This window comes from Dermochelys coriacea, chromosome 2 (genome assembly GCF_009764565.3).
Source record: "Dermochelys coriacea isolate rDerCor1 chromosome 2, rDerCor1.pri.v4, whole genome shotgun sequence".
In the NCBI taxonomy this organism is placed as follows: domain Eukaryota; kingdom Metazoa; phylum Chordata; order Testudines; family Dermochelyidae; genus Dermochelys; species Dermochelys coriacea.
In genome coordinates, this window is record NC_050069.1 from 187,439,705 (window position 1) to 187,459,684 (window position 19,980).

At 45.2% G+C, this 19,980-nt stretch overlaps 1 protein-coding gene across 8 annotated transcripts; it reads left to right on the forward strand.

Annotated features, from left to right (window-relative positions):
- Positions 1-846: 846 nt before the first annotated feature.
- On the forward strand, positions 847-15,228 carry SLC25A38 (solute carrier family 25 member 38). 8 transcript variants are annotated; one of them, XR_005291312.2, is made up of 9 exons: positions 890-1,053; positions 1,813-1,889; positions 5,132-5,271; positions 5,956-6,040; positions 6,656-6,835; positions 7,741-7,909; positions 8,685-8,851; positions 14,007-14,186; positions 14,265-15,228. XR_005291312.2 is itself a non-coding variant. In XM_038391789.2 (8 exons), exons 2-8 carry the CDS (start codon positions 1,821-1,823, stop codon positions 14,127-14,129), a joined length of 915 nt encoding a protein of 304 aa, XP_038247717.1. In that variant the 5' UTR covers positions 847-1,053; positions 1,813-1,820; the 3' UTR covers positions 14,130-15,228. The 8 variants fall into 8 exon arrangements, 6 of the variants coding, with proteins under 6 accessions (XP_038247717.1, XP_043364798.1, XP_043364797.1 ...); XR_005291313.2 differs by having other exon boundaries at positions 894-1,053; positions 5,150-5,271; XM_038391789.2 differs by having other exon boundaries at positions 847-1,053; positions 5,150-5,271; positions 14,007-15,228.
- The last annotated feature ends 4,752 nt before the right edge of the window (positions 15,229-19,980 follow it).

The window sequence follows — 19,980 nt, forward strand, 5'->3', positions numbered from 1 at the left end:
TAAAGTCCATCCACAAGGAAGTTTGTGTGGAAGGTTTTTTTTTTTATGAGGTTATTCAGTTTTGAGAGCTCATTCTTAATCTTTCCCTGTTTGCTGTAGAGGATGTTGATCAGGTGGTTCCGCAGTTTCTGTTCCTCAGACGTTCTTGTCAACTGCTGGAAATGACCCACCTTGATCACTACAAAAGGTTCCCCCTCCTCCCCCCGCTCTCCTGCTGATAATAGCTCATCTTAAGTGATCACTCTCCTTACAGGTTTCAGAGTAGCAGCCGTGTTAGTCTGTATTCGCAAAAAGAAAAGGAGTATTTATGGCACCTTAGAGACTAACAAATTTATTAGAGCATAAGCTTTCGTGAGCTACGTGTGATGCATCCGATGAAGTGAGCTGTAGCTCACGAAAGCTTATGTTCTAATAAATTTGTTAGTCTCTAAGGTGCCACAAGTCCTCCTTTTCTTTTTACTCTCCTTACAGTGTGTATGGTAACATCTGTTGTTTCATGTTCTCTGTGTACCTGTGTATATAAATCTCCCCACTGTATTTTCCACTGAATGCATCCGATGAAGTGAGCTGTAGCGCACGAAAGCTTATGCTCTAAGAAATTTGTTAGTCTCTAAGGTGCCACAAGTCCTCCTTTTCTTTTTTCAACTGAAAATGTATCCCACCAAACACTGGGGTTGTCTGAAACATGATTTTTTTTTTTCTTCAGGAAAATGTAATGTTCAATTACATTTTGTTAGCGTTACGGCCAATTTGGAAAGAAAATTAAAACATTTTCTTGTTAAATTGAATTTTTGTCACACTGACTGCCGTACCCAGCGTTCACCGGCTGGTGTCATTCGCGTGCTGTAGCAGGAGTGGCTCCGGCATGGAGCGTGAAGCTGGCTTTATCACGCCGGAAGCCGGCTGGCCGCTCATACGCAGCTCCGGTTCAAGGATCTTAGGTCGATTGAGCGGAGGCTGACATGGCAGAGCTGCTGTAACATCACCCTCCTATACAAGGAAGAGAAGAGCGAGCAGCCTGGAAGCACACTGTGGAAGAAGACTAGCAATCTGGTGAGTGCAGTGAAAGCAGAGTGCAAATTGTCTGAAGGCTAGCCGCCTGCGTGCGGACTACTAACCACCGTGTTAGGTGCTGTGGAAATGCATATGTAATATCCCACAAACGAGGATTCCTGGAGTTTAAAGGTGAATATAGCCATTTGGTTTGTTGTAAAATCTGACCTCGGGAAGGCCTGGTAAAGATTGGGAAGGAGCACTTGGGGAGATAAGCGTTTGGGTAATCCTCTGTGGGAAGTATTCAAAAACAAGAAGGATTTACAAGAATTGTCCATACAAAGACTGTTAAAAAGGCAGACCCCTCATGAGGGTGAACCTGCTTAATGAGGGGGAGGAAATAACCAGATGGGAAGGAAACTGCAAAGAGCAGAAAAGGCAGAGAAATCAAGGAACTTTGTGTGTGTGCTAAGTATACATTTGAATATTAACAAAGGGTAAAATCATTCCAGTTTTTCAGGGTAGTCTCTATTTTTCTGGCAAAAACGAAGTGTCTTGTTTTCCTGTGTCGCTCTTGAATTGCGGATGTGCTTTTTTTCTTAAAAAAAAAAAAATCACCAAATGTGATTTGAGTTTGGAATTAAGAAATCCTCTTCACATCTGGGAGGAGCCAATCAGAATTATGATCACTTCTCACAGACCTTGTTTGCTTGCTGGCCCCTGTTCAGACCCAATTCTTTCCTATCTCCAGGAAGGAGCGGGTGGGGGGAAATCTGTTTAACTACTTATAAAACATCATCTCCTCATTTATATGTCCAGCTTCTTAAATGATCCAGAAAACCAGTCCTCCGCTGCTCCAGGCTCAAGATGTAGGAGACAAGATGGAAACACTAATGGTAAGGAAATGGAAAAGGGTGATGGGTGTGGTTTTGTTTGTTTGCCACAATCCCTGGAATGGAAAATCTGGAGAAGGGAAGGAGGAATGACAGTGATGTCCTATCGTCCTGAAAAACTCAGTGTATATTTGTCCCTTTAAGAGTCAACTTTGCATGCTTGTGTTTTCTGAAGTCCACTGTGTTGGGCATTGCAGGATTTTTCTTACTGGAAATTGAGCAAGTTCATGTAGAGAAATCAGTCTTTTCCGTTCAGAAGAGATCACGCTGGGGTTGTTGCACGGTCGGGGGTGGGGGGGAGGTTGCAGTTCAGTATTACAGGTTGTGTGGCTTACAATGGGGAGCAGTGCTGAGTGTCTCACAGTGTGTAGAGAATATGCAGTGTGATATGTGCAAGGCTGCACGATGACTGGAGCCAGAAAACTTGTTTCAGAGTAGCAGCCATATTAGTCTGTATTCGCAAAAAGAAAAGGAGTACTTATGGCACCTTAGAGACTAACAAATTTATTTGAGCACACAAGAAAACTTGTGTGTCATATGGTGCAGTGCCGTGCAGTGGGTGTGTCTGGTACTGGGGTGCAGTAGGAGAACTGCATGGCATACAGAGCGGGGCAGTGCAGAGCAGTGGAGGTTGTATAGCACTGAGTTACAGTACCACGGGGAGTAGATGGTATATAATGGGGGTAGGTCCAATGAAATGTCTTGTAGAGGCTGCATGGCCCATGGTGAGCAGTACAGTTGATATATAGGGGATTGCAAGGTATAGCTTGGATGGGAGTGCAGCGCAGGGGAAGGATGTGCTGTTAGTTGAGTGTCAGTGTATGGGGAGATTGTGTGATGCACAGGACAGTGCACTAGGAGATCAGAGGGGAGGCTGCATAGTACAGGCTGGAGGGTAACGCAGCGTACTGCTGGACTGCACACAGATGGGTGCAGGGGTGGGGCAGTGCATTGTGGGACTACAGGAGCAGAGTAGGGTGCGGGGCATTTTAGGGTTGTCGCAGTGTGTATGGCAGGCTGCGGGGCGGCTACAGGCTTCCCTGGGAGGGGAGAGAAGAGTTAACAGAACTCTGGGCCCTTACCTTTTCCTGATTGGCTGGAGCTCGCCTACCGGGATTGGCTGGCTCTGGAGGGATGCCTCTGACATCACTAAAAGAAAAGGAGTACTTGTGGCACCTTAGAGACTAACATATTTATTTGACCATAAGCTTTTGTGAGCTACAGCTCACTTCATCGGATGCATTCTCCCCACTGTATTTTCCATTGAATGCATCCGATGAAGTGAGCTGTAGCTTACGAAAGCTTATGCTCAAATAAATATGTTAGTCTCTAAGGTGCCACAAGTACTCCTTTTTCTTTTTTGCGGATACAGACTAACACGGCTGCTACTCTGAAATCTGACATCACTGCCTTTCCCGCTGCCGTGAACGTCCGGGGCAGGCCCGCAAGTGGCGATGAGGAGAGTGATTGGTGTGGCTGTGGGGAGCCTGTGACAATACTGCTGCCCCATGCCTGCGATCCCAGCTCCTCTCCCAAGCTGAGCAGGGCTAGGCTGGGCCAGGACGTGGATGGGGGACCCCTGCTGTAATCTTTAGTCAGGCCCAGCCGGGCATGTTCCTGTCCTGGCTAAGTGGGGTGGGTGGGTCTGTACTTGGAGAGGAGATTCCCTCCGCTCTCTTCCAGTGCCTTGTGCAGGGTGTACAGGAAAACCAGGTCCTCAAGTGCAGGGTGTGTAGCCTTTTATGTCTTTTTTCCTTTCCCCATAAAAGAGCTCGTAATGATCATAATACCTCAGCCAGGCCACTGCCAAGACAGAATGGGGGGAAAGCTTATTGTTTATGGCCTGTACTTTGTTTAATACTCTAATTATGATAATGCTTGAGGAGCCTCACATGGGAGTCCGGTGATATCCATTCGTGAGAGAAAGATGCTCTAAACTAAAGTAAACATTAGAAGTTAGTGAGATCTAAAAGACTTATTATTACAGCTAAACACACGTCAAGCGAAGCTGAAAACATGAACGCTAGTCATGAGGTTCTCTGATGCGTCCGGGCAGCGTTATGTTAGGAAGATGTGTTCTGTCCGGACGGCACAGAAGCTCTTTGTCTCTTGGGAATCATGTGAGGTGGTTTTATTTAAAGTAAGCCTGCTGCTTGCTTTGTGACTTATGCTTAAGTCCTCTTTGGATCGGGAAAGAACCTGCCTCAGGAGCAAGATTTGGAGCTGAAAGCGTGAGATGAGGAGAACGAGAAGAAAATTAATGAACTCTTCATTTCTGCAGTCTCTCGATCTGCTGAGAAGATATTGTACTTTGCTTTGAGCACATCCCAACATCCTCCAAGTAACTCCTCACTTTTTAGCATCTGCTTTGTAGAGCAAGAATTATTTTTGGATTTCTCTAGCCTGCTGTGTATTTTGTATTTTGCATTGCAGCAGTCCCTTTCACCTCTGTAGCTGCTATGATTGAGATCTATAAAATTATGACTGGTGTGAAGAAGGTAAATAAGGAAGTGTTATTTACTCCTTCTCGTAACAGAAGAACTAGGGGTCACCAAATAAAATTAATAGGCAGCAGGTTTAAAAACAAATAAAAGGAAGTATTTTTTCACACAATGCACAGTCAGTCTGTGGAACTCCTTGCCAGAGGATGTTGTGACAGCCAAGACTATAACAAGATTCAAAAAAAGAACTAGATAAGTTCATGGAGGATAGGTCCATCAATGTCTATTAGCCAGGATGTTGTCCCTAGCCTCTGTTTGCCAGAGGCTGAGAATGGGCGACAGGGAATGGATCACTTGATGATGAGCTGTTCTGTTCATTCCCTCTGGGGCACCTGGCATTGGCCACTGTCAGAGGACAGGACACTGGACTAGATGGACCTTTGGTCTGACCCAGTACGGCCATTCTTATGTTCTTATGCCAATACATGCTTTTGTTCTGTTCTGTTCAGGTCCTTATACTGCACCCTCCTCTGTAGTATATGAGTGCACAACAGTGAGGAGGAAATCCATGAAGATAAATTAAAAAGCACTTGTAACACCTTTCACGGAGTGTGTGTATGTGCACTTCAGAAGGTTTTAGGCAACTATTCTTGCACATTGAACTGCTATTGCTCAGTGTTCATCCACCAAATGCTCCCCCTGCCTTCAGAAATCACCCATAGAACTAGTGAATACTCATCTCCTCTTGCACTTTTTCCAGTTAAGTCTTTATATGAGACTTTTTTTTTTTTTTTTTTTTTAAAGCCAGGACTTCTCTTTCAGATGCATCCAGTGCTAAAGGCCTTTGTGTGCGGTTCCATCAGTGGGACCTGCTCCACCCTTCTCTTCCAGCCCCTAGATCTGCTTAAAACCCGGCTGCAGACCCTGCAGCCTTCCATCAGTGGGTAAGTGCTTGAAGCTTCTATTGTTCGGAGTATGTGTGTCAGAGGGGAAGTACTTTGAAGGAGCCTACAAAGTGAAAGATGGTAGTGAGACCCTATTCTCCTGAGCTCTATCCTAGTGATATTCAGTCATAACATTGGGAAGCGTATAGCTGAGAGCACTGCATTCATTGTTGAAGCAGCTGTCCTAGGTAGGCCCATGTGGTTTCACTGATGCCCACCGTGCTCTGTAAAATCCCATATGACTGCTACATACCTTTACCCTATGGGGAACTGGTGTGTCAATATCTAACCAACCTATTCCTCTTGCCTCATATATTCATCCATGACCCCCTCCATTGTTAATCTACAGTTGCTCTGGTGGTGATGAACTATGATGTCAGTAATAGTAAACGGTGATATCATAGTTGCTTCCATAGGGTGATGCTAACTATGTTGTCAAAATCCATAGATAATCCCAGTGGGAGTGACTGTGGCCCAGTAAACCATGGATGGAGACAGGTTTACTGAACAAGGAAGAATAGGGTGAATAGAGAAAGAGCTTCTAAAGGTGTTATAGCTAGTACACAGGTATATTTCTGGAGTGCTCTGGGTGGTGAGGGAGGACTAGAGCAGGGCTGTAGGATTGGTCCCGTGGGGTAACTGCTGCAATACATCTATGTAATTCCTTTCTTGTTTTCCTTTTAGGTCAGGTCATGTTGGGATGGTAGCTTTGTTCATTAGGGTTGTTCGCACTGAAAGCCTCCTAGGGCTCTGGAAAGGGGTCTCACCAGTAAGTGACTATTTTAACCCTGACTTTTTCTTACCTAGTATGTGTTAGTAAGTACGTTTTAGAATTTTAAAAGGTATTTAAATGTTGCTCCACCCAGTGTTGCAAGGCCAAAGTGACTTAGACTGCTGTCCTATTTTCAAAAGTGACTTAGGCACTTAAGAGCCTAAGTCTCTCTCACTGAAGGGCAGTGGGTCTAAGGTTCCTAAGTGCCCAAGTCACTTTTGAAACTGGGAGGTAGCTGTCTGTTACTTAGTCCATGCAATGCTGAGAGGAAGCCATGTCTAATAAATATCTATAAAAATCTTGGCCTATATATCTGTAATGACTGGTGCACTGGCCTAAGCCTGTTTCAGTTCCTGAATGTGCATGTAGTTGGGGATGGAGTCTTTAGGTGAAATCTTGGCCCCATTAAAGTCAATAGCAAAACTCTTACTTCAGTGGAGTCATGATTTTGCCCTTCACCTCTTCTCCTTTCTTCAGAGTGCCAGTTCTTTCTTTCCAGTGACCATTCCCTGGGCCCGAAGCTTCCAGCTGGCTTAATGCACACTTGTATTAATGTTCTATAGTGTATGCTTGCTCCCTCCTATTTTCTCTCCATTTTTCACTCTTCTGCAGTCCTTCGCAAGATGCATCCCTGGGGTCGGGATTTACTTCAGCACCTTGTACAAGATGAAACAGTACTTTCTCTCAGACCGCTCCCCCACAGCCCTAGAGTCTGTCCTTCTGGGCATTAGCTCCCGAACAGTAGCAGGTGTTTGCATGTTGCCCATAACCGTGGTGAAGACACGGTATGAGGTGAGTGTCACAATTTTCATGCTCGTAGAATTTTCTGTTGTGTTGTGATATCATACCCTCTCCTGTAGCACAAAAAATTCTTCTGTCTTGGGTATCGGGGACAGAGAAACTGAGATCCTATATGCTGCTTCTATACTGCGTAAGGTGCTTAAATACTGCAATGATTGGTATGGTTTGAAACCTAGATGGGCTGAAAAATTCTCCACACTCACACACCTGGAGCAAGTAGCTTTTATATTTTACTTGCTCATCAAGAAATAAAATTTTTATCATCATCATGATGGCAGGAGTGGGGGAGAGTGGATGTATCTTGGGCTGTTAACACTCTCTTGCAAAGCTGGTCTGTATGGTGTATATTTATTTTATATGTAGTAGTTCCATTTCACAGATCTGCCATGCAAGAGATAAAGTTCAAATTCCCTTCCTTAGCTCTTGCATCCTTGGTGGGGGTTGCTGGGGAGGCACCATGCTTAGCCCTGCGAGGAGACTGGGATTAAATCTTCCAGCCAGTGGAAGTGGATGGAGTGGGAGAAGTAAATTGCTATAGAAGTAGCTGATAAAATATCCGTGATAAAACCTGTGGGAAGCTCTGTTGCTGACACTGTAGCAAGACAGCTGCTCTCTGGTCCTGCTGTGATGTCGCTGGAATAGTTCCTATGTCATCTTGCCTTGTGTGTATACTTAGAAATATTCTGTAACTACAATATATGATTGGCCTTGGGAAAGGAGAAATCTGACTGGTTGCCCTTGTGGTGTATCTGAAGCATTTAGGAGTCGGAGGTAAGTGTCCACCCCTTTGTGTGTAGAGAGGTTATTTCACTTCAAGGCTTGCTCAGTAATGATGTCCCAGCACCAGGGAACCTATATCTGACATGTAGGTAACCATTTTTGTGTGTCATCTGCAGAGTGGGAAGTATGGCTATGAGAGTGTGTATGGAGCCTTGAGGAATATCTATCGGACAGAAGGGGCCCGGGGCTTGTTCTGTGGGCTGACTGCAACGCTCCTGCGTGATGCACCCTTTTCTGGCATCTATCTGATGTTCTATACCCAGACCAAAAGAGTTATGCCTCAGGGTAAGGCTGAATGTGGATGTAATAACACAGAATGTGGTTCTTCTCACTCCAAGCATCCTTCCGTTTCTGTCCACATGCTTTACTTTGGCCTTTTTCTCGGTGGTTAAATCAATCCCTTGTAGGGCTTAGGTGGGGCATTAGTGTTCCACCTGTAGAGAACTGGATGTTCACATTCTGGAGGAGTCTCAAATGAAAATGACATGGGCCTCACGCTGGTGCTCGGGGACTCCGGTCTAGATTGCACACTTCATGGTGATCTGTTGAGTTCGCCTATGAGCAAAGTATGAGACAGATACTTCAGGGATGCAGTTACCACGCAGGGGGTACTGTGGGTTAGGGATGAGGAGTTGGCAGAGCTGTGTATAAGGAAAACTTGCTCAACACTTGACATTGCCAGTTGCTCATTTTCATGCACACTGTATAATTCCCCAACATTCCTGCAATCTCTACTAAATTGAGACTTGCCTGATTTTGGTATGTGAGCCTTCTCCTCTGCAGCTTCTGCCCTCTAAACCAGCCTTTCTTTAGCTCTGTGTGTTTGTCAAATTCTGTCCCAGTGGAAGTGATTTGTTTAGCTAAAATTAGCATTGGTGTGTCTATTTTCTAATCTCCTTTGAAAAGTCTCTTCTCTATGCCTGAAATATCTCTTCCTCAGTTATCTACTTCATAATTTGGTAACTATTTAGTCTGGGATATAGTCATAAGAAAGTCACTATCTACAGAACAGAATTGTACTGTATTATGTCTGACTAAGCTGCGTCTTGTTCCATTCCAGACCAGTTTGATCCAGCACTCACCCCCTTAGTGAACTTCGGCTGCGGAATCTTTGCTGGAATCCTGGCTTCATTGGCGACACAGCCTGCTGATGTAATCAAAACCCACATGCAGCTGACACCTGAAAAATACCAGTGGACAGGGCAGGCCATTGCCTCAATCTTCAAGGTGAGGCTGAGAAGATTGTGTGAATGTAACCTCAGTTCTGGTCACTTCACCAGAAATTTGATAAGGTTCTTGCCTTCATCTCTAAAGCAGACCTTCAAATGAGTCATTGCTAGGTATAGTGCTGTGAACACAATGTAGTTTCTGAAATGCTTCCTCTGTGTTATGCTATGGGAGAGTGAACTCGTCACCTCTTGGTCACTGGTTCACATACAGCCTGGGTCAGTAGTGACTGAAGTTACTCCCATCTGATGACTGGTTGGTGGTCTGAGTCCAGTTCCCACTGGGCAGATATCCACATCAGCATCCTTGGGAGCAGACAGCTCCCAGCACGCTACTGTTGTTTGTTTCTTGCTCCTTCTGAGCGGTATGAAAATTTAATGTGCTAGACAGTTAACTTCACCACCACCTGGTTATTCCTGGTGCTCCACCATCCCTTACCTATGTACATAGGACAAATCCCTTGGAAAAGCAAACACTCTCTCTCTAGCTGAGCATGGGGAGTGAGTGAATAAAAAGGGGATGACATTTGGGCATGTTACATTCACCCCTCACACATAATCTTAACTTGTCTCCTGAGCCATCGTATGACTACAGATTTCACTTCACCTTTTTTCACTCCGTTATAAAGAGCACTTTTACCCTTAGACTGTTATTAATAGAATGTACTTACTGATGTCACTTCAATTGTGTTAGCAAATAACCTTGCAGGATCTGGTTGTACCCAGTCCTGGGCTGCTGGCACCCATGGCTTATCACTGTAGTACTCCTGTGATTGCCAGACTGAGGAAGGAGGATTTTTGTAATATGCTCCTGTATAAACACGAGTGTCAAGGATAAATGGGCTATAAAACAATTATCTATCCTTTGAAGTGAATGTACAGATCTGTTATCCAAGGAACTGGATGGGGATGCAGGGAGTGGATACCCCAGTGGAGCACTCATCGACCTGTATTTGGCCCCAGAGATGTATGTCCATTGGATGCTAGCCCAGTATGTGATTCACAACTCCTGTGATGTAATGCTAGGGGTTACACAACATCAGAGTTGAGTTTCAGTTGTCCTGACATTGGGTTACCTTGCTGATGAGATGACTCTTGGCTAGACTGTTTCGTTGTTGCAAGTGAGAGCCTGCAAACTCAGAATGAAAGCTCTGGAGCTGAATTTTGCAGCTCAGGTCCATATCAATCCTCCTCCTTAAAGTTTGGGTCTGTTTGAATCTGGATTTCAGCCACGCTTCTGCTTGGAGTCTATTTGCTCCCATTCAGAATTTCTCTTTCTGCTCAATGAATGTAAATCCTAGGCAGAGCTTTAAAAACACTTGTGGGCAATTCTGTAAATATTAACTGACACAAAATTCTGAAGTGAGGCTGGTCACTATATTAAGGGACCTGAAATGGTTTTGTTCATAGAATATCAGGGTTGGAAGGGACCTCAGGAGGTCATCTAGTCCAACCCCCTGCTCAAAGCAGGACCAATCCCCAACTAAATCATCCCAGCCAGGGCTTTGTCAAGCCTGACCTTAAAAACTTCTAAGGAAAGAGATTCCACCACCTCCCTAGGTAATGCATTCCAGTGTTTCATCACCCTCCTAGTGAAAAAGTGTTTCCTAATATCCAACCTAAACCTCCCCCACTGCAACTTGAGACCATTACTCCTCGTTCTGTCATCTGCTACCACTGAGAACAGTCTAGAACCATCCCCTTTGGAACCCCCTTTCAGATAGTTGAAAGCAGCTATCAAATCCCCCCTCATTCTTCTCTTCCGCAGACTAAATAATCCCAGTTCCCTCAGCCTCTCCTCATAAGTCATATGTTCCAGTCCCCTAATCATTTTTGTTGCCCTCCGCTGGACGTTTTCCAATTTTTCCACATCCCTCTCGTAGCGTGGTGCCCAAAACTGGACACAGTACTCCAGAGGAGGCCTCACCAATGTCGAATAGAGGGGAACGATCACGTCCCTCAATCTGCTGACAATGCCCCTACTTATACATCCCAAAATGCCATTGGCCTTCTTGGCAACAACGGCACGCTGTTGACTCATATCCAGCTTCTCGTCCACTGTAACCTCTAGGTCCTTTTCTGCAGAACTGCTGCCTAGCCGTTCGGTCCCTAGCCTGTAGCGGTGCATGGGATTCTTCCGTCCTAAGTGCAGGACTCTGCACTTGTCCTTGTTGAACCTCCATCAGATTTCTTTTGGCCCAATCCTCTAACTTGTCTAGGGCCCTCTGTATCCTATCCCTACCCTCCAGCGTATCTACCTCTCCTCCCAGTTTAGTGTCATCTGCAAACTTGCTGAGGGTGCAATCCACACCATCCTCCAGATCATTAATGAAGATGCTGAACAAAACCAGCCCGAGGACCGACCCTTGGGGCACTCCACTTGCTACCGACTGCCAAATAGACACAGAGCCATTCATCGCTACCCGTTGAGCCTGACAATTTAGCCAGCTTTCAAACCACCTTATCGTCCATTCATCCAGCCCATACTTCTTTAACTTACTGGCAAGAATACTGTGGAAGACCATGTCAAAAGCTTTGCTAAAGTCAAGGAACAACACGTCCACTGCTTTCCCCTCATTCACAGAGCCAGTTATCTCATCATAGAAGGCAATTAGATTAGTCAGGCATGACTTGACCTTAGAGAATCCATGCTGACTGTTCCTGATCACTTTCCTCTCCTCTAAGTGCTTCAGAATTGATTCCTTGAGGACCTGCTCCATGATTTTTCCAGGGACTGAGGTGAGGGCGGACTGGCCTATAGTTCCCAGGATCCTCCTTCTTCCCTTTCTTAAAGATGGGCACTACGTTAGCCTTTTTCCAGTCATCCGGAACCTCCCCCGATCGCCAGGGGTTTTCAAAGATAATGGCCAATGGCTCTGCCATCACATCTGCCAACTCCTTTAGCACTCTCGTATGCAGCGCATCCGGCCCCATGGACTTGTGCTCGTCCAGCTTTTCTAAATAGTCCCGAACCACTTCTTTCTTCACAGAGGGCTGGTCACCTCCCCATGCTGTGCTGCCCAGTGCAGCAGTCTGGGAGCTGACCTTGTTCGTGAAGACGGGCAAAAAAAGCATTGAGTACATTAGCTTTTTCCAAATCCTCTGTCACTAGGTTGCCTCCCTCATTCAGTAAGGGGCCCACACTTTCCTTGACTTTCTTCTTGTTGCTAACATACCTGAAGAAACCCTTCTTGTTACTCTGAACATCTCTTGCTAGCTGCATCTCCAGGTGTGATTTGGCCTTCCTGATTTCACTCCTGCATGCCCGAGCAATATTTTTATACTCTTCCCTGGTCATTTGTCCAGTCTTCCACTTCTTGTAAACTTCTTTTTTGTGTTTAAGATCAGCAAGGATTTCACTCTTAAGCCAAGCTGGTCGTCTGCCATATTTACTATTCTTTCTACACATTGGGATGGTTTGTCCCTGTAACCTCAATAAGGATTCTTTAAAATACAGCCAGCTCTCCTGGGATCCTGCCCATCAGTTCCCTGAGGTTGTCAAAATCTGCTTTTCTGAAGTCCAGGGTCCTTATTCTGCTGCTCTCCTTTCTTCCCTGTGTCAGGATCCTGAACTCGACCATCTCATGATCACTGCCTCCCAGGTTCCCATCCACTTTTGCTTCCCCTACTAATTCTTCCCAGTTTGTGAGCAGCAGGTCAAGAAGAGCTCTGCCAATAGTTGGTTCCTCCAGCACTTGCACCAGGAAATTGTCCCCTACACTTTCCAAAAACTTCCTGGATTATCTGTGCACCGCTGTATTGCTCTCCCAGCAGATATCAGGGTGATTGAAGTCTCCCATGAGAACCAGGGCCTGCGATCTAGTAACTTCCATTAGTTGCCGGAAGAAAGCCTTATCCCTGTGATCTGGTGGTCTATAGCAGTCTCCCACCACGACATCACCCTTGTTGCTTACGCTTCTAAACTTAATCCAGAGACACTCAGGTTTTTCTGCAGTTTCATACCGGAGCTCTGAGCAGTCCTACTGCTCTCTCACATACAATGCAACTCCCCCACCTTTTCTGCCCTGCCTGTCCTTCCTGAACAGTTTATATCCATCCATGACAGTACTCCAGTCATGTGAGTTATCCCACCAAGTCTCTGTTATTCCAATCACATCATAATTCCTTGACTGTGCCAGGACTTCCAGTTCTCCCTGCTTGTTTCCCAGGCTTCTTGCATTTGTGGATAGGCACTTGAGATAACTCGATCATCCCTCTTTCTCAGTATGAGGCAGGAGCCCTCCCCTTTCGCATTCTCCTGCTTGTGCTTCCTCCAGGTATCCCACATCCCCACTTACAAAAGGAGGCTTTGGTCTCCTTCCCCTGGTGAACCTAGTTTAAAGCCCTCCTCATTAGGTTAGCCAGCCTGCTTGCGAAGATACTCTTCCCTCTCTTCATTAGGTGGAGCCCGTCTCTGCCTAGCACTCCTCCTTCTTGGAACACCATCCCATGGTCAAAGAACCCAAAGCCTTCTCTCCGACACCTCCTGCGTAGCCATTCGTTGACTTCCACGATTCGACAGTCTCTACCCAGGCCTTTTCCTTCCACGGGGAAGATGGACGAGAACACCACTTGCGCCTCAAACTCCTTTATCCTTCTTCCCAGAGCCACATAGTCCGCAGTGATCTGCTCAAGGTCATTCTTGGCAGTATCATTGGTGCCCACGTGGAGAAGCAGGAAGGGGTAGAGATCCAAGGGCTTGATGAGTCTCGGCAGTCTCTCCGTCACATCATGAATCCTAGCTCCTGGCAAGAAGCAGACTCTTCAGTTTTGCTGATCGGGACGGCAGATAGATGACTCAGTCCCCCTGTTCCTTGTCTATTTCTCCTTTTTTCTGCTGGGCAGAGGTGGAGCTTTCCCTCCATGCCCTATGGTTCCCCTCCCTCTTCTTACTGTTCTGTACCGTGCCTCATGGTATAGCTGCTGTCCAGTAACTGCTGTTCCTTCATCAGCAGGAGTCACCGCAGTTGAGTGATGCTAGAGATCCCTTCCTTGCTGCTGTCCCTCTGGCTGAGTGCTGTGTGAGCATGGATTTCTCAGGCACTAGGGACTACTACAGAATGTATTGCAGTGCAGCCATAGATTATGCCATCCAGTAGATGTCTAGGAATTAAATGAAGTGAGACAGATGGTGTTTGTTTTGTCTCCTCCTGCAGGACTATGGACTAGTTGGCTTTTTCCGTGGTGGTGTCCCCCGTGCCTTGCGGCGCACTCTGATGGCAGCGATGGCATGGACTTTATATGAGCAGATGATGGCAAAAATGGGGCTGAAATCCTGAAGGACTTGCAGTGGAGGAGACCAGCCTAAACCCTTCATGTCTCACCAGCTGATCCAGGTGAGTAGGAGATTTCCCAGTTCTGCGGGGGTGGATCTTTGTTCCACTGTGGTAAAGCGATAATGATTTCTGATCCAGGGGACCAGGCTGCAAAACACACCCTCTCTGACACAGATGCAAGTAGGGGAGAGAAGGTTTTGACTTTTTGCATCTTCAGAGTAAAGCATTCCAGGAGGACCGTTTCATTCAACTTCCTTGGAAGATGGGAGGGTTTCAGTATCCTATGAATTTACATGGTTACGGTAAAGGCTGTTGAAAGAAACCCCTTCAGAATAGTCCTGTGTGCCCTGAGAAACTTTTGCACAGAAGCCATCTGGGGAAGAAGTGATTGGACTTGGACTATAGAACTCAGCAACTTTCTACCCTGGTGGTGTACCCAGTCTACGATCCCAGGTCATGTGCCATCTGACACTCGTCCTGTTATCTGTCAGTGTCTTTTGCTTCTGCACCCAGAGGGAAGGCATGGAGGAGAATGCTACAAGGGGACCAGTGTAACCATTTCTTTCAGAGTTTGCTTAATGTATTAATACATGTATTTGAGTGATAGAGGGGGAAATGTATGGCTGAAAGGAATGCTGGGAAATGCAGTCTTACCATACCTTGCACAGGAGCTTTGATGTTGGATAAAGTAGCTGGGAACCTAACTGACATCTCCGTTATGGCTTGTAGCAAAGGCCTTTACGCTTCTACCCTTGTGCTTTAGGTTGTATTTCCCACAGCATGACCCAGTGTCGTGGCAGAAGACATTTTTCCACTGGCTTTATTCTTTGTCTATAGGCATTTATTATGCCTACCCACATGACTACCATGGCTAGGCAAAAGCACTGACTGTCTTGAAATATGACTTAGCTAAGAGAGATGGAAGGCCAGAAAATGGACTTGAGAAATAGTCTCTTTTGAAACTCCATTTGCAGCCTTTCTGTATCGGCTGTTTTTCTTGCACTGTTTAAATTGAACTGTAGCTTTGGACCATTATCCAGGTTTAACTGCAATGAATGTAAATGTGTCTATAATAAAACATATGCAAGAAGGTTGTATTCTACATTGTCATTTACATTTGTGGCTGCAAAATGGGCTAGCATCTCCTTCTCTTTTTAAAAACACTAGAACACCTAAGAAACGGATGGAAAACAAACTCCCTGGTGTGTGGGGTGGGGGATGAGGCGAGACACAGCTCAATTGACTTTCATGGGGACTAGTTCTATTAAACCAATGAGGGCAAACAGCCTTGCGGGAAACTGCAGGAGAGGCAGAGTCAGGTTATGTCTCCATGGCAAAACAACAACAAAAAACCCCACCGCAGCGAATTTGAGCCCAGCTGAAGTGATGCAGGCTTGTGTTCTGGGACTAAAAATAGCTGTATAGGCATTTGGGCTTGGTTTCCTGGAGCCTGGGCCCTCCCTGCTCCCTGGGTGATTTTTAGCCCTATAGCATAAGCCTGAGTCAGTTGACCTGAGCTCTGAGACTTGGTGCTGCAAGGTTTTGTTGTTGTTGTTTTGGTTTGGTTTTTTTGCTGTGTAGACAGACTGTCTCTTCCTAAGCAGGTGCACTACAGAAGAATCACATAGTATTGCTCTCAAAGGAGTTGTTGAGAACTTTCACGGAGCAGGACCCCATTGTGCCATACGTTGTATAAACAGAACCAAACCACAGCTCCTGCCTCAAAGAGCTTCCCATTTGTGTAGGGGGAGGAATGCATTTCCCCTTCAGTGCCCCTAGCTTTGAGCACTTGCTTAAGGGTGTGGCACTGTACGTTATCTCCAATAAACATTTATAGCAAGAAAAACTCTTGATTATTTAAGATGATGGCCCTTGTAGAGAGGAGAGCCTAGATACTGCCTGAAGGGCACACACAACAGGAGCTTCTATTACTGGAGGAAGCCCGCTGCTCAGGGGATGCTGCCAAAAAACATTAACTCCCTGCTACAGCTGATATCTGCCAGGCATTCCTGTGGCAATGGTCTCCTAGGAGCATAGCTGGGCCCTTTTGCAGACACCTTATCTGCTGAGACATTCATGTTCCAGGATTGGGGAGGGAGAGCTATAGAAGCAGAAGTTGTTTTCCGAGGGCATCTGCGTGTGCCTCTTTGGACAGAGCGGTCTAATTGTCAGCAGGTTTCTCTGGCATGGAATCAGGGCACAGAAATTGAACCACTAGTGTGCACAGCCTCCCCACCAAGCTTGCAGATTCTGCTACCACTGAGCTCCACATCTGGCAAGACATAAAGCATGTTCATGTTTAAGCTGCTGAAGGTTCTTCTAGCCTTTAGAGGCAACACTAAATGGAATCCCTAACTTGGCAATCATGGGAAGAGAGGAAGGTAACTGCACTGTTAATAAAAAGAAAATGAGTTCTTGTGGCACCTTAGAGACTAACAAATTTATTTGAGCATAAGCTTTCTTGAGCTACAGCTCACTTCATCGGATGCATTCGGTGGAAAATACAGTGGGGAGATTTATATACATAGAGAACATGAAACAATGGGTATGGTCACTCGATTACAGACCTAAAAGTTGCAATTCTTCAACAAAAATATGGACTCCAACAAGAGACTGCTGAATTGGAATTAATTTGCAAACTGGATACAATTAACTTAGGCTTGAATAGAGACTGGAAGTGGATGAGTCATTACACAAAGTAAAACTATTTCCCCATGTTATTCCTTCCCCCCACCCCCCACTGTTCCTCAGACGTTCTTGTCAACTGCTGGAAATGGCCCACCTTGATTATCACTACAAAAGGTTCTCTTCCCCCCCTCCCCCCCGCTGGTAATAGCTCACCTTACCTGATCACTCTCGTTACAGTGTGTATGGTAACACCCATTGTTTCACGTTCTCTATGTATATAAATCTCCCCACTGTATTTTCCACTGAATGCATCCGATGAAGTGAGCTGTAGCTGACGAAAGCTTATGCTCACATAAATTTGTTAGTTTCTAAGTGCCACAAGTCCTCCTTTTTCTTTTTTGTGGATACAGACTAACATGGCTGCTATTCTGAAATCTGCTCTGTGAATGGTATTGGCCTTCATAGGAAACCAACTGCAGACCCCCTTTGCCAGGCTTCCCTGTGGAAATTAACAATCCCCAGGCATTTTTCAAAGAAAATGTGTGACAGTGTTTGGGGCCTTGTTCTCTACTGCTCGGGGTCTTGCATAGTCATTCACACCAATGCCAAGGAGAAGGAAATGCTCCCCTTAGGATGGATATTCACTGTGCACAGATGGAAATGACTACACAAGTGCAAGACCCCCAGAGGGCTAGGTGGTGAACAAACAGAACAAAAAAGCCCCTGCCACAAAGCGTGTCCAATCTAGTGCCCCTAGGTTGGAGTACAAGATACAAGGCAGCGCAGGAATCAGGATGTTGAGCTCAGTTTAAAAAAAAAAAAAAAGTTCTGGTACCCCAAGCTGTGTGTAACCTGCTGCTAACCAGATAACAGCTAACGTATGGGTTTGTACCATCACTCCCCTTCTTCAACCCCTCTAAGAGAACTGGAGTCTGAAATGTACTATACAAACCCCAATTCTGGCTCCTTACCCTTTGAAAGCTAATCTAACTTCATGGATTGAAAGTTCCTCAGCTGTTGTTTTTTGTGGGGTGTAGAATTAAAGTTCTTTGCGTTAGGAATGATAGTCTGCAATTTATTTTTTGGGGGGGGAGGGGGCGATATGTGTAAATTACAATGGAACCTGCTTAAGGTGAAATTGGTTTGTGCAAGTCTGACTACTACCAATGCTATATATTTTGTAAGTGGAATTACCAGGAAAAACCTGTAGATCTTAAAAGCATGAACATATGCTACTATGGCATAAAAGTCAGCAGCCTTCTGCTCTTCGTGATTCAATTCCCAGGTGTACTACATAGAGCTCCACTGATTCTACAGAATCTGCCTACGTTAGGCCCTTAAAAGTGGCTCCAGCCCTACCTCCCCATCTCCACACAACATTGTCTACCAGCCTAGCTCTGCTAGTGCTGTCCCAAAAGGAAGAGATTTTTGCAGGGCTCAGCCTCAAACATGGATCAGAAGGAAGATGGGGTGGAGTCAACAGTTTGGCTCTTATCTGCTATGCACAGCTGCTGCTTGATAAGGTTCAAAACCCTTGGCTAATGTAGAAATAGACCAGAGGGAAAAATGGAAGATCAAGGTAATTCCGAAGCACAAAGTCACCTTCAGGCTATGGAAAGATTATTCTAATGTCCCTTGCCTCCTGCTGTGTGCATCTAAAACCAAGACCTATGATAGAAGGGCTAAGGAGAAGAAAAACATCTAACTGGCACAGTAAAAGCAAGGCTATTGCATGTTTCAATAATACTCTGTGCTCACTATGTGAATTATAAAGCCATTATTTCTATACTGCCCTAAAGGCTGCTTGTCAGTATAAGCTTTGTAAGATGGATCCCACCCTTGAAGAGTTCACAATCTAAAACAGAAAACACAGAATAGGAGCAGGGAGAAAGGCAGTAACATCTAAAACTCTTCCCCAATTGCCGCAATATATTTTCACCCAACCCTTGCCTATATCTTTTATAAACTCCTTAAGATCAGAACATTATTGTTAATACTGTTATGAAGATTATCAAAGGATTTGTCAATTACTATGGAATAACCTTTGGTTACACACAATTATATGTAAACATCTGAAATCATGAAATTGACCAATTTTAAAACCCTCTGGCCGGAAAATGTACCATGAATTTGATAAGCCCTAGCTACGAGTTACTCATATGCAGCACTTCAGCACTGCAGTGATCAATGCAGACTGCAGGACTGCTAATCGCAAATAATTCACAAATCATCAGTTGGGTTCTTTTAATTTGCCTAGTACTGGTTTTTGAGCTGTTAGGGTGCAGGTGCTTCCTGTTTCCAAGCTCTTCTCCACAACCAGGAGGGCTGGGACCCTTATTTGTATGGGGGTGAAAGCTGAGGGTCTGGGCAGAACAAAGGACTCCAGCTGCTGGGGCTGGAACCCAAATACCAGCAGGCCTGGGCTTGGGGATCAAATGGTGGGAGCTGGCAGCAGTGGGGGTGGGTGGGTTGTGATTTACACTAGAGCTGTGGTTCCCTAACTTTAACCCCTTTCAATGAAATGTTGTCTCGCAAACCCCCTCCTAAAAATGAATATTTCCAGGGATTTTCTCTTTTATCTGAATAATAAATTATAAAAGCAGTGATCTTGGAAATACAAAATTGGTTTTTATGACATGCTTATTACACATTATTATTTATCATTACAGTATTTTTATTACATTATGAAAATGGCAACACTCTTCCAAGATCTCACTTTTGTAACTTGTATCACTTTGAAAGAGCCTGCTAGAAGACAAGGCTCCCATGTTTCATCAAGGAGTATCAAATGAGAAACAGCATGAAGATGTTTAAGAAGCCAACTCAAAGAGTTCCTCCTACGCAAGCATTCAGGTCTTGAGCAGTCCAGGCAAACAACGCCCGTTACGACAAAGGTTAAACTTGTTCTTCACAATAATTTTAAAAACAATACTAGCTGCCGATTTCATTTGAAAACCAGCAAGAAATGTCCACCTCCCTTTCCATTTCTTATAAGGAGTCTTGAAGTTTAAATCTCCTCAGTGTGACAGGTTTCAGAGTAGCAGCCGTGTTAGTCTGTATTCGCAAAAGAAAAGGAGGACTTGTGGCCCCTTAGAGACTAAGGAGCCACAAAGACTAAGGTGCCACAAGTACCCCTTTTCTTTTCTCCAGTGCCTTGCATAATGACAGGTTTCAGAGTAGCAGCCGTGTTAGTCTGTATTTGCAAAAAGAAAAGGAGGACTTGTGG

What these genes read in the sequence shown, in the direction of transcription:
- SLC25A38 (XM_038391786.2), top strand. Translation starts at nt 1,821, where the DNA reads ATGATCCAGAAAACCAGTCCTCCGCTGCTCCAGGCTCAAGATGTAGGA. An exon ending in ACAAGATGGAAACACTAATG is followed by an intron (nt 1,890 to 5,131) that starts GTAAGGAAATGG and finishes TTTTTTTTAAAG; the next exon opens with CCAGGACTTCTCTTTCAGAT. An exon ending in CCATTGCCTCAATCTTCAAG is followed by an intron (nt 8,852 to 14,006) that starts GTGAGGCTGAGA and finishes CTCCTCCTGCAG; the next exon opens with GACTATGGACTAGTTGGCTT.